Source organism: Dicentrarchus labrax, unplaced genomic scaffold, assembly GCF_905237075.1.
Source record: "Dicentrarchus labrax unplaced genomic scaffold, dlabrax2021, whole genome shotgun sequence".
NCBI lineage: Eukaryota > Metazoa > Chordata > Actinopteri > Moronidae > Dicentrarchus > Dicentrarchus labrax.
This window is the reverse complement of record NW_026136703.1, coordinates 17,897,847-17,910,810: the sequence shown is the minus strand read 5'-3', so window position 1 is coordinate 17,910,810 and position 12,964 is coordinate 17,897,847. Positions and strand designations below refer to the sequence as shown.

General features: G+C 38.8%; 2 protein-coding genes across 3 annotated transcripts in view; one reads left to right on the top strand and one right to left on the bottom strand.

Annotated features, from left to right (window-relative positions):
- plpp2a (phospholipid phosphatase 2a) overlaps nt 1-1,305 on the top strand; it is an 18,298-nt gene extending 16,993 nt beyond the window's left edge. Inside the window, exon 6 of the mRNA XM_051382929.1 lies at nt 1-1,305. This exon is cut by the window's left edge and continues 1,023 nt beyond it. The gene's annotated coding sequence lies outside the window, so the exon portion shown is untranslated.
- A 1,145-nt stretch (nt 1,306-2,450) lies between these two features.
- Nucleotides 2,451-12,540, bottom strand: LOC127353905 (TLE family member 5). 2 transcript variants are annotated; one of them, XM_051383510.1, is made up of 7 exons: nt 12,114-12,540; nt 8,659-8,756; nt 7,697-7,760; nt 7,120-7,164; nt 6,958-7,020; nt 6,736-6,810; nt 2,451-6,174 (listed from the first exon to the last, which is right to left on the bottom strand). In XM_051383510.1, the coding sequence occupies exons 1-7, from the start codon at nt 12,138-12,140 to the stop codon at nt 5,911-5,913; spliced, it is 636 nt and encodes a 211-aa protein (XP_051239470.1). In that variant the 5' UTR covers nt 12,141-12,540; the 3' UTR covers nt 2,451-5,910. The 2 variants fall into 2 exon arrangements, with proteins under 2 accessions (XP_051239470.1, XP_051239474.1); XM_051383514.1 differs by having other exon boundaries at nt 2,451-6,150; nt 12,114-12,538.
- Between the last annotated feature and the right edge of the window lie 424 nt (nt 12,541-12,964).

Below are 12,964 nucleotides of genomic sequence, written 5' to 3'. Positions count from 1 at the left end.
ACAGTGGGACTTTTTGAGCTGGCAACATTGTTCTGGGTTTTTTTTTTTCTTCTCCTAGACAAACTTCACCTAAATGGATGGCAAAAGACATATGGAGCCATTTTTTTCCAGTTTCCTTGTACCTCAAGCACTGCTGGAACTTAATATACCTTCATTGACGTCCTTTTTTCCCTCTTTATAACCATGTGTAACAAGTTGTGAAGCTGCACAAAATGTAATCATTTCTTTCAACCTGTTGGTTTTTCTGTGTAGTTTTCTCCATAAATATTAGCCAGTATGTCGTCTATAAGAGCTTACTTCGACAGCAAGGGGAAAAAAAGAGAGGATTTTGTGGTGAAGCAACAGAGTATTTGGGGGTTTTTTTGTTTTCACTGAGCCATTTCTCTGCTGTGTTCTTTTTGGAAACGGTGCATTACACACTGACGCAGGGTTCATGTCTGAACCTGATGCTGACGGTAATGGGATTCCTCTGTACCAAAGGAATGGGGCAGTCAGGCTTCATACGAGGGGGTATGTTATCAACAAAGTTATCTCCTCGCCTGGATCAGTGATATTTATTTCTGTCAACACAGATATGATTAAGATCTGCTTTTAAAAGGGTCAGTTCACCCATATTACAAAACAACACCATATGTACGCCTAATAGACTTTTGTTATGTAAATAGTTTTGCTGTGATTTGCCCAGGTTTTGAGGAAATCCTCCTCCCCACTAATACAATGGAGGTGAATTAACTTTCTACACACTTTACCAAAGAAAGTGCCCGGTTGCGCAAATATAATAAACTCACCTAGAACGATATTACATCACTCTCGGCCATACAGTGCATCATCCAACAGGTAACAAGACATTTCTGTACAGAAATGCAAATTGTGTTTTGGTTAAGAAATAGTATAGTCATTTTTGTTTATTTAAAAAAAAAAAAAAAAAAAAAAAAAGAATATTGGCCTATGTGCTGTCAGATTTTTGTAACTCAGTATCGGCACAGAAACCTAGTATTGGTCTGGCACTGCACCTCACTGTGGGTAGTTTTCATTTACTTTCTACCAGAGAAATCCCCATTAAAACTGTTCACATGTTCTGGGGATTACCATGACTAACAAGGACACTGAAAGGACACAGCTGATCAAGTTTCATAATTTAATGTTTCAATTCTGTGAGCACCACACACAAAACTCTATTCACCCTTGACTATTCTGGCATGGTAAAATACTGTCTTTTATTATCTTTAAACCTGTATTATGTTTTTTTCTGTTCTTTCAACAAGCTGTAACACAACAATCACCTTATAAAACGGATACTGCAAACTTGTTAGCAAACAGTTGTTTGTGTACACATCCATTACTTTCTTTTAGGTCTGTTTTGGGTCTTCACCAACTTCACCAAAAGGGTCGCCAGTTCAAGTCCCACATACCACAAAATATGGAGTGTGGACTGGTAGCTGAAGAGGTGCCAGTTTCACTGGCCGAAGTGCCCTTGAACAAGGCAACCTAAACCCCAAAACCTGCTCATGGGGCGCCGGTAACGTTGCAGCCCCATCACTCCACCATCTCTCTCCCCTTTGCATGTCCACAAGTGCATGAAGTGTGTATTTCGGCCTGTGTGTGTGTATTAAAAAAAAAAAAAAGAAGAGTGAAAAGAACAATTTCCCCTGGGGGATCAATAAAGTATATCTTCTTTATCTGCTAAATGTTCCACTGTGTTCCCCAGCTAGTCGCTAACTTCATCTGCTGTTCGGTGCCTAGCAGTTCATCGTAGAGGACTGAATCAGGATCAGTTTGGGGGGCGGTTTTGACTTTGCTGTGACTTTAAACTGCAGGTCCTGAGAGTTAGTTGCAACCCCTAGAAGGAACAGTACCCACCAGGAACAGGATTAATACAACAGTCCTGTGCAGGGCTCTAGCGTACAGTCTGTTTTTACCTGGAGGCAAGGTTGATGAGACCTGCGAGAGTGAACCAAAACAATGACTGTGCAGAACTGAGGGGAAATGCAGCAGGTGATAATCCTCTGTGGTAATTCTTCTCCTTTCACATGACACACAGTCCATCTGATACATCATTAATATAAAACACCTGATGAGAGCAATAGCCAAACTTTTAATGTCCTCCTTAAATCACACAGATAGTTTCCTGCTTACTCATTCACTGATCCAAAGGGAATTATGTAACGCTTCATTTTTTTAGTTACAGACTCATGCATGTCACTATAATCAGATTCATCCCTAAAAACGCAACTTGTAGCTGAGTCAGCTAGGATTACTAAACCTCATACCGCAAATGATTTCATCGAGCTGCAGAGGAGTTGACTAACAGACTTTTTCTTTTATCAGGCTCACAAAAGTTACATTTCAGCCTCAATGTGCAAATGATTTTGATGCCCTTTATTGTTGCATTATTGTCCTTCAGTCTCTCTCTTCCCCCCTCACAAAGACAGTTACCAACCAAACACAAATGACCATTCTCAATCACATCTTTTATTTGTAAGGCACCAGAGAAGCTTCCTTACTGCTAAAAGGTTGATTCATTCTCATTAGAGTACACAGTTGCTTGTTTACATCTTTGTTGTTTTTTTTGTTGGTTTTTTTGCCCCAGGTATCTTAGAATGAGACTGTGTTTATAAACACATTAAACTGGTTTTTGTTTGCACAAAAAAAAAAAAAAAAAAAAAGATCAGAACATTTACAAACCTAGAAAACAATGTTAAGTGTTACTGCCTACTGAGAGAATGGGAGAAAAAACAGGAAAAACAACATGGTATACAACATTGTGCCTCTCTTAACTGTAGGCTTGTAATGCACACATACAACACCAAATCTTTCATGATACACACACATTAAAAAGCAGCTTTGAAACATACAAAAATGCTTTAAAAAATATGTATATTGATATATTCATATGTATACAAATTGGCCCTTCACAGCAAAAAACAAACACACATACCATTCATATGTCTGAGTTTTGCCAAAGGAGGTTTTCTACAGAGACTGACGTCAGCATAAAGAGTGCAAATGACACTCAGTATATTAAGGTCAAATCTCCAGGGAGGGAAAATCTTCAGCTCCCCAACACTAGCACAGACAAGAAGAAGAAGAAAGGAAGAAAAAAAAAAATAGAAAGAAGGAGCACTGAGCCGCAACTTAAGTGCTTTTCAAATTAAAATACAGAGGAAAAAAGCTCCGATCTCAGACATGCTCAGACGTTTAAGGTGGGTTGTCAAAGCTCTGGGTAGCACTCACATTACAGGGGAATCACTGTGAACACCAGCAGGCTGCAGATGCTCGGCCCGCAGTCAGGAAATGAAGCGAGAAGAGAATGGCGGTCACAGTAAGGTGAACACAGCACACTGACCTGAACTGAGTGAGCACTGCTGCCCTCTGCTGCCTCAAATATGAACGTTCCTATTTCTCAACCACACACCTCAGCTGTGTCCCAATTCCATACTAAGCACTTGCAATATGAACAATAAACCAAGCAGTCTAGTATATTGTTGTTGCAGGTAGTATAAAAGAAAACACACTTAACAGTTTTATACTTTATACTAATGACACACGTCGCTCCACTGGAGGTCATTGGAGGCAGACAGCCAAATTTAAAAAGGACATCAACATTTTTTTTCCAATAATTGCTGTTCCTGGAGCTGTTTCACCACCATCTACCTTGAGTTAAAACATTTTCTAGCTGTCTGCAGCAGCTTCTCCATTTCCTTTGCGCATTGCATTGTGGGACAATAGAATCAGTCAACAGCATACTCAAAAATTTTAAGGGTTTTTCAGACTGTTTTGAGCATACTTTACATGATCACTTTGTTACAACGCCTGCTTAGTCAAAGAGCCGGGTTATGAAAATAACTAATTTGTACGATGCGTCATTCGACCATGGCACACGGCAAAAGTGTCTATAGCGGTTTCAAATGGTTGTACTTTAAGTGGGGTGAAGAGTCGACCGTCATAGAGAGCGGAGGACGGGGTTTACTTGCTGAGCTATGGCAAAAATCCTTTAAATATGGGGATTACGGTGCACACTTTTCAGACAGTCACTGCTGGAAGATGTCCACACTCATTTGCTCTATGTTAAAAGTGATAAGCGAAAAAAAAAAAAATCACAGCTTACATGGCCAATTGATTAATTGATGGGTTTATTAGTAATTTGATGTATGAATGTCTGATGGCTGGTTTCAGAAAATGTCTCCAATTACATTTGAAAAGTGAGGGTGGAGAAGCACGAAGAAGCGCTTCTGATGATGTTTTCTGACACCTTTTGTGGGTTTGAAATTTATACTACATGCAAATTCAAAAAAGGTTTTATGTAGTGTGTTTACACTAGTTTGGTGTTTTAGTAATTCAAATAATTAAAGTGGGTTGTTTTGTTTTAGAGAAGTGAGTTTTTTTGCAACAGTTAACAGTTAATTTGGCCAGAGAATCGTGTTTAAACCTGTTGTTTTCTGAGGGAATGCTTGTTTGATGTTGCTTACAGAGCTTTAGCAACTCACCCAGGACACATTCTTCATCAAAACAATGTGAAAATTAAAAAAAGGGGGAAGCCTTTCCCCAAACAATCGCACACAAGTTAAACAAGACAGGAAAAGACAGGTGCTTGATACAGTCTCAGTATAAACTGAAGTGTGCTAACTTACAGAAATACAGTACATGTATGTCTTTTACAACTGTCTGGTTCTGAAGATTAGATCCCGTTTAAGTTTGTCTTGTTCAGTTAACGAGCGGACCAGTATGAGAAAGGGGCAGGAGCAGGGCGTGTGAGAAAAATACAAAAAGGTGCTTTAAGAAAAAAAATAAAGTTAAATTAAACAAGTGTTTTCTTCTCTCCGACCACATTCACTCGAGCACACACAGACACATTTTGAATTTCTAATTAGCCTGTCTTTAACGTCACGAAAACAACATGTCAAAATAAAGTCAATTTTTTTCAGAGCTTAAATTCTTGTCATTGAAAGACGAGTCATGGTCCATGCCATGTAGCGCGCGTAGCAGCAGCAGCTAGGCCTATGAAACACAAATTAACACCCCCCCCCTCCGCAAGATGGGTATTCTACCATTTGTACAAACTATAGGTTTTTTAAATGTAATATAATCCCATTTATTCGGGACTGAGGTACACAGCTAAGGTAACGCGTCCAGTGGTTGGTTGTATGAAGGAAAGAAAACGGTGAAAAGTCGCATGGTTTATGTTTGAAGGGTTTAAATGCACCTGACAAGTGAAATGTCCCTTTAAAAACATCCCATTTAACATCAGACTAAGATTTGATTTGGCTCCAAGTACATAAATGAATGCTATCACTGTCTAGTCAACATCTTCCATTTTGGAAAAAGGTGACGGAGCTACTGTAAGTTATGAGCGGAAGGAAAGGAGTTAGAGGGAACTGAGATGTTGTTAAAGCCTGTAAGAAACCATCAGAGGGACTAAGGAGGACATGAACAAAAAAAAAAAAAAAAAAAACAGTGAAAACTGATCTGATTAAAAAAAAAAAAAAATTAAGAAATATAAACCTGTGAGAGGCAGATCCATGTAAGGGACACTGCTGTTAGCTTTTCATCCTCAGCTCTCACTCCAAATGGGAAAACATTTATCTTGGTTAAGCCTAACAACAGTGGCTTACACTAAAAAAAGCATCTATTTAAAGTCTAGAAGCCTGAACTGAGTCTATTACCACTAAATAATAAGAACATTTAACTCTCACTCTCAGCCATTCAGCAGTTTCGTTCTCTGCACATCCAAAAGTTTCAACTCTGTCCTCTCTGCTTGTCATCATCCCTGCAGTTACTCTTCTACATCAACACTCAGCAGACAGGCAGCCAGACTTACATCAATCTCCATTTACAGTTACAGTTTTACCTTTCTCCTTCGACACTTCACAACCCCCCCGCCCCCATCCGAACCTTCTTGTTGCGTCTGCACTAGTCTGACTTGTCCCCGTCGTCTCCTCGGGGCGCCCTCTCTGCGGCCTCCCGGGCCTTGTCCTCCTTCACCGCCTGGGCCTGGCCATGGGAGTAGTTGGCCAGGATGGAGGACAGGGAGAGCAGGCCGGAGCTGGTGGAAACAGCGGGCAGGGTCGGAGGGGTGAGGCCCAGGGGCAGCGGGGTCACAGGCAGGGCCAGGCCCTGGAGCTGGGACAGGTGTTGCACCTGGAGCTGTTGCTGAAGACACATATGGTACGGACGCTGTGATTTTATTAGTTGGAAGTATCAAAAGCAGATGATCCATCAGTGTCTAATAATGCAGCAAAACGTTCTTACTTGATGCACATTTTTTCCATATATTATTCTTAAAATAGCTGGTGCTAGAAGATGAAGTAGTAACTACTTCCAAGGTTAGTCGGTGAGCTATTGTAGCTGCCGAGCTAACCGTTAATATGCTAGGCAGCCAACCTGGCATATGCAACCTGCTACACAGTCATAATAGCTATCCATGCTAGCTAGCTTGTTAACTGTCCGCTCATTCACACCAATTATTCAAGGGCCGTATTCTTTATTTGTTTCATTAGGAAACATTCTTATTACACAAAATTAACTTATCTAAATTGAAACATTTTTCATTTTTAAAAACAAGAAGCTGTCATATGTTGTTAAAATGATAAAAAGATCTACTTAATACATGAAGAGTCATTGTACCTTGATGAATAAAAAAATGACAATAATTGTTTTTTATAAGGTTTGATTTTGTTTTATTTCATCTAACCCCACCTTCAGGGAGCAAAGCTTTTACTCGTTTCTTAAGCTCACCCGTATGATGGAGTTCATCTCAGGGGGCGTGACTTGCTTGGCTCTCTCTATGGCGCCCATGACTTGCTGTTGATGCTGAAACAAAGACAACAAATGGTCAGCTTGACAAGTGATCTAAGTGCATTATGGGTGGAAAGAGAGGACAAGTGAGGAAGTTAGACAATATATGTAGAAAAGTCAGTCAGATTTTAAACATATTCATAAAAATGTGATTGTCGTTACCTCTTGTGACAGGTAAGGCAGCACCTGAGCACAGATCCCATTCAGTCTCTTCACTATTTCAGCCTGAAAAGACAAAAAGAAAGGAGAGAAAAAAACAGTTCAGACTAGCACACTAGATCTGGTCAACTAAGAGAGGGATTCACTTTAAGAGACAGTAATTACCTGTTTGTGCATTTCAATGTTCAGCCCGTAGGACATTTCATAGTACTGTAGGAGAAGAGGGAGAAATGGACAAACATTATCATAAACTGAAGCTACCGACAGTCTGTGTATGAATTTTCATACACAGACATACACAAACTAAGAATCTTTTTATATACAATATACAATGTCTGGCCTCTACAGTAAGAGGAAATCATACACATATAATTTTAGATCAGAATCAGAGTATACTTTGTTATACATACTTATATATGGGAATTACATATTTAGAAATGTAGATGTTTTTGTCCTGTGATCTGTAATTGATCACTGGCTATCAGAGAAGCTTTAAAGCATGGATCTATTGCTGATCATGTGATAAGTGAACACGAGGAAACCACCAACACACAAAGCGTGTGTTCGCTTGCAAATTAGTGATTATGTACGAATTAATGATGGATGGAGATGATCTTGACATTCCTGGTGTGTGCTGGAATTTCTACGCTTATACTGCAACCCTAAGTGATTTTGGTTGGTATGTTACAGGAGATCAGATAAACAGGCACATCTCACTGACACAAGTTAAAGCAACACTTACCATGATATAGTGACGCTGCATCTCTGACTTTTCAGAGGCCAGTTTATCACACTCCAGCTTCAAACTGTATAGAAGGAATAGAAATGTTAACAATAAAGGTTAGTAGGTTTATCCCACAACTTGTCATCTTTATACTAAGCTAAGATGATCACCTGCAGGCTCAAGCTTCATAGTTAGTATAGACATGAGAGTGGTATTACTCTCATGTCTAGGATACGGCGGCCATTATAGTGAATTTTTAAGCTGGAACGAAAACAGACCTTTTCTGTGTGGATTGTGCACCGATATGACAATACAAAGGTACTCAGAAGACCACTTTCTTAAATAAATAACTTTAAAGAATATTTAAGTTAAATAACCTGTTAGATAATCAGACATATACATTGTCAACCAATGCTATTTGACACGGCTAAGAGCTGCTGTTTGCCACAGTATTGTAAAACGCAGTGCACTCTGCTGGATACATTTTGCAGTGACACCAATATATCACCACAAGTATTTAAATCTGCATTATTCACTGCAAAAAAAAACAACTGTTTTCATATCAGTGCATATCGGATAACGTAACGAATATGATACTGACATGTCAGCCATAGGCCAATATCGGTGGCAGAGGCTCTAATCCTCTCATCTACCTCTGATCAAAGAAGCAAATGACTCTATTTCCCAAAATGCCAAACTGTTTAAATATGCTGTGCCTCCTAATTGTAAAGAGGCTTGGTGCAAATACAGGTGTTAAAAGTACTAAATTTTAAAACATATCTATGTTAAAGCAGTTGGCATGCTAACTAGGCAGCTGTATTAAGCGTCATACTCCAGAAAAGTAACAAAAATTGAACTTAAAGCACTCAATATATGGATTTCTAAATATGCAGAAAAGCCCCACAGCGTCAATTTCATTATCTACAAGAATAAACTATGGGAAAATGTTCAAAGTGTGTGTATGGTTGTGTGCCGCATACCTGTGGTACTGTGCTTGGAGGAACTGGAACTCATCCTTGATGCGGTCACAGGAGTCAGAAGTGGTGAACTTAAGAGCTTGACCGGACTGAGAGGACGCCTGGAAAACACAATAACACGATCAGTTTTTTCACACAGAGGGCTAAATTACATTCACAAAGAGCCCTGCATCCAAACAAGAAAATATATCATCTCTGTACATGTCTGTGTGCTGCTGCTGAAACATCTTTCCTTGAATGCGCGCTTGGGTTTGTTTAGAAACAGTAGTTTGACCTCTGGGATTAACCCTTTGAGAGGATAGCTAAAATGAAGGCCAGGCTACATTGGGCTCCATGTCTGAGTGTGAGTGCACAGTATAAAATTATATTAAAAAAAAAAAAAAGGAGACAGTATGTTGTGGCACTGACAACCTGATATGCAACATCCGTCTTTAGTAAACCGCCGGCTCAACTCTTTCAGGACACAGAGTGTGTGTTGATTGAGGAAATGTGTTTACAGACAGCAAGATTAAAGTGTGCCCATGCTGACCATATGTGAGAGGTATTTAGAGGCTGCATTAGAAGTCTGAATATGTATAGACTACACTTAAACCATGAGTCCAAAGCTGTAATCCAGGGTTTAACTAATGCCCTAAACCTCATTACTCTCTAAATAAGTGGCACAAGGGCAAGCGGTTTCCAGTGGGATTATGAGACTGAACAGAGAGGATGGAGGCACCCGGTTACACGCCAAGTTGACGCTCTCCATTCAAAATGCATGGCGCATAGTCGATTGCATTGATTACTTTAATGACAGTAAATTTAGGGAATCTTAACACTGTTTCAGATATTTAGCAAGCAAAAAATTCATAACTACTGCCGTTACTTTGGGCTCTGGGAAATGTTTCATTACTAACATTTTAGATATTAGACAATTAAATGATAGTCGGTTTAAGTTGATTGAAAAAAAAAAAAACAGCCACTAGTCACAGCTGAAATCATTAGTCGATTAACTGGTCAATCAACAACATTGACAATTTGGACAATCAATTAATCTTTCAATCCATTTATCAAGAACAAACTGCTAAATATTCACCTTTTCCTACTCATAATTGTATTTTTCTTTTGTACATCATTGTAAATCAATATCTTTGGGGTTTAAAGGTCACTTTTATAACCTTTTTTTTTTTTAGACTAAGAGATTACTCGATTAATCGAAACACTGACTTAAATAAATAACAAATTGATCAACAATTACATTGATTGTCAGTCACAGCCCTCCAGAAATACATAAGGTATGTAAACTATGTGTAAATAACTCCTATAAAATGCCTCCAACAGTTTAAAACTGGCCCAATGTTGCTTGTGGCCTCATAGTGCTTCTTTAGGAAGATCTTTGATACAGTCTCTAAAAGAGGAACAGCAGTCACATGCTGAAACTGACCAACAGGAATATACATGTGCTCTTTTCTAAATGGTATGCATGTTATTTTCTTCATGCCTGTGCTTCGCTTCCCTCACCTGTGGTCTTGTAAAGGGTCATTTCCTGTTTTGTTTTTTTTTTGCTTAATACAGCATGTCTGCCATTAGTTGGTCTTACATTGCGGGGGATGGGAATCAAGAACTGGTTCCAAATTATTCAATCTGAATCTTATGCCACCAAACTTAAATATTCCTTTTATCAATGCCAGCATGTTTTGTGCATTACAAAACTATTATGTCAAACTAATGCGTCTACGCTGCTGCAACAAGAGGCACAGTGGACAGGAAGAAACCGTGGCTTCATTTTGCAAAGAAACTCAAACTACTATAACTCTACTCTTTTTCTACACTGTGGTCAGACTCAGAGATAATAAAACCATCGCGTTGACGATGAAAAACAGAATATATTATGAATCAATAAAGGGAATCAACAGAGACTCTGCCTGATAAGCAGAATCGATACGGCTACTGGTATCAGTAAAATCTGATTAATTCCCATCCCTATATATTGTTATATTAAACATATTAAAATAAGAATAGGGCCGCAACCAATGATTATTTTCATTATAGATTAATCTGCAGCTTATTTCCTCAATTAATAAAATATCAGAGATTAGTTAGAAAACAGAGAGATGCTAATGTCTCAGCACATACGTCGAGATATTTCGTGTTTTGTGGCAGTTTACTATCATGGAGGACTAAGAAAACCAGCATATATTAACATTGGAGAAGTTGGAATCAGTTTTTTTGCATTTATTGCTTTCAAATTGACTAAACTGATTAATCCATTATCAGAATAGTTGCAGATTAATCTTGTGTCTATCCACTAAATGATTGTTTCTAGAGCTGCAATGATTATTATTGATTAATTAATTAGTCCAGCAACAAGAAATTAAGTCTGCAACTATTTTGAGAACAATAATTTAACACTATTTCTAGGTAAAAATGTCAAACACTCTTTGGTTTCCAGCTTCTCCAACGTGCTTTTCTTTGTTTCAAGATTTCACAAGACGTGTCCTTGTACTTTGTTTTATAAAAAAAATCATAATATAATCATTAGTTGCAGCCATAATTGTTTCACTCCTATACATTTTTTTACAAAGTATGAACATACTCATTAGCATACAAACTGTTGTTGAAGGCCCAGTTTGTGTCTAATTTTTGTGTGTACCTCTTTCCTCCCTTAGCTACTGTTTGAAAGGCTCCCTTTCTTCACTTGTTGGCTGTGGACAAAGAATACTAAACCCAATTATTCTTCCATGAGTTGGTCGTTAATTTCAGACTGCTATAATTAACATATTGCATGATTTACTTGCAGTTTTCTGGCACTGGCAAGCAGTCATAAGAAGTTGAATTTTTTGCTTTAAATTCACCTGTTTATAATGCTGTGTCACGGTGCTAGTTTATAGCTGCTAACATAAATATTTGCAGCAGTATTTCCAATCCTAATATAAAAAAATAAAAATCACTGGAGAGATAAAAATCTTTTCCCACCATGTGCCCAGATGGCTTTGTCTAAAGTCAACTGCTGCCACATGCATTTGCTGTGGCTTAACCCTTATATTTACACATTGTGTTGTGTTGACAGTAGAAACAGTGAATTAAGCCCAAACAACGCAGAATAACGCAGCAACTTCCTTCTCACAGACTCAACCACCAACTTAAAAAAAAAAAAAATTAGCTGTTATGACTAAACAGCTAGCTAGCGACAGAAAGCGTTAGCAGCCGGCGAGCGAGCGCTGTGGCTGGTATTTTAACATTTATTACATTTATTCCCAGCTTTAATCTGCTCGTTTCTGCCCAAACATAACGGTCTAAACCGTCGTGAGGAGACGAAGGGAGCGGGGTCCGGCATTGTGAGACAAGCTGACAGCAACCTGCAGCAAAGCGGAGCTAGTAGTATCAGCTGTCGGTCGGTCGGTCGCTAGCTTAGCGTTAGCTCAGCTCGCTTCAGTTGCTCGGTTTCCTACCGGGACAAGTTCAACTAGCCAACTTACCGAGTGCCTTGATTGAGGAAACATCATGTCAGCAGTGTGTGTCGCCGTGTTTCCTTGTTCTAATCGAATTACCAGGCTAGCTGGCTAAGCTAACAGGTCCCCAGATATTATTAAATGATCGGAGACGCTATTCGCACTTTGTACTCTGTCATCGTTTAAAATAACGTTAGCTAGCGTCAAAGCAGCGGGAGCCGAAGATCGTGTTGTGGTCGTCGCGGCGAGAGAAATCCTCTTCCTCCGCGGATTGAAGAGGAGAACCGAAAAATAAGAAAAAACGCTCTTCAAAGGAACATCAGGGGTTTTTTTTTTTTTTTTTTTTGGAATAACGTTAACGTTACACCTCCCCGGGGAAACCCTGGATGTTGACACATGAGCCCCCGACTTTCCTCTGCTTTGAAGAGAAGAGCAGCATCACCCGGAAAACAAACCGAGCAGCGGAGGAGCGGGCGCCCCGTGTGACACAGAGCTGAACTGAAGCGCTCACCGGCAGCCAGGGCCGCAGCTGCTGGGGCCCTACAGCACAGTCTTATATTATATTATATTATTTTATAATAAAACATATATGTGTGTTTTATTATAACTTTTTTACTCACCACTTTTTTTTATTTTAATGATAAACATGCAAACACGCCTAACAGACAATAGTACCCAGTACTATTACACAAAATAACAGAAAGATATAGAATTGTATTATTGTATTTTTGTATTAAATGTATTCTTAATGGACTGTTTACTTTATTATATATATATATATATATATATATATATATATATATATATTAATTATTAGTATATATTATTATCATTTTTTGTGTGTGTTTGTTGTTTATTTATTTTTTCAGAATTGTGTT

Excerpts from the sequence above, each read along its gene's own strand:
- LOC127353905 (XM_051383510.1), bottom strand. The coding sequence starts at position 12,140 with ATGATGTTTCCTCAATCAAGGCACTCG. Across the intron at positions 8,757-12,113 it reads TTCCTCAATCAAGGCACTCG|GCGTCCTCTCAGTCCGGTCA; the intron begins GTAAGTTGGCTA and ends TGTGTTTTCCAG. Across the intron at positions 7,165-7,696 it reads TGCAGCGTCACTATATCATG|TACTATGAAATGTCCTACGG; the intron begins GTAAGTGTTGCT and ends CTTCTCCTACAG.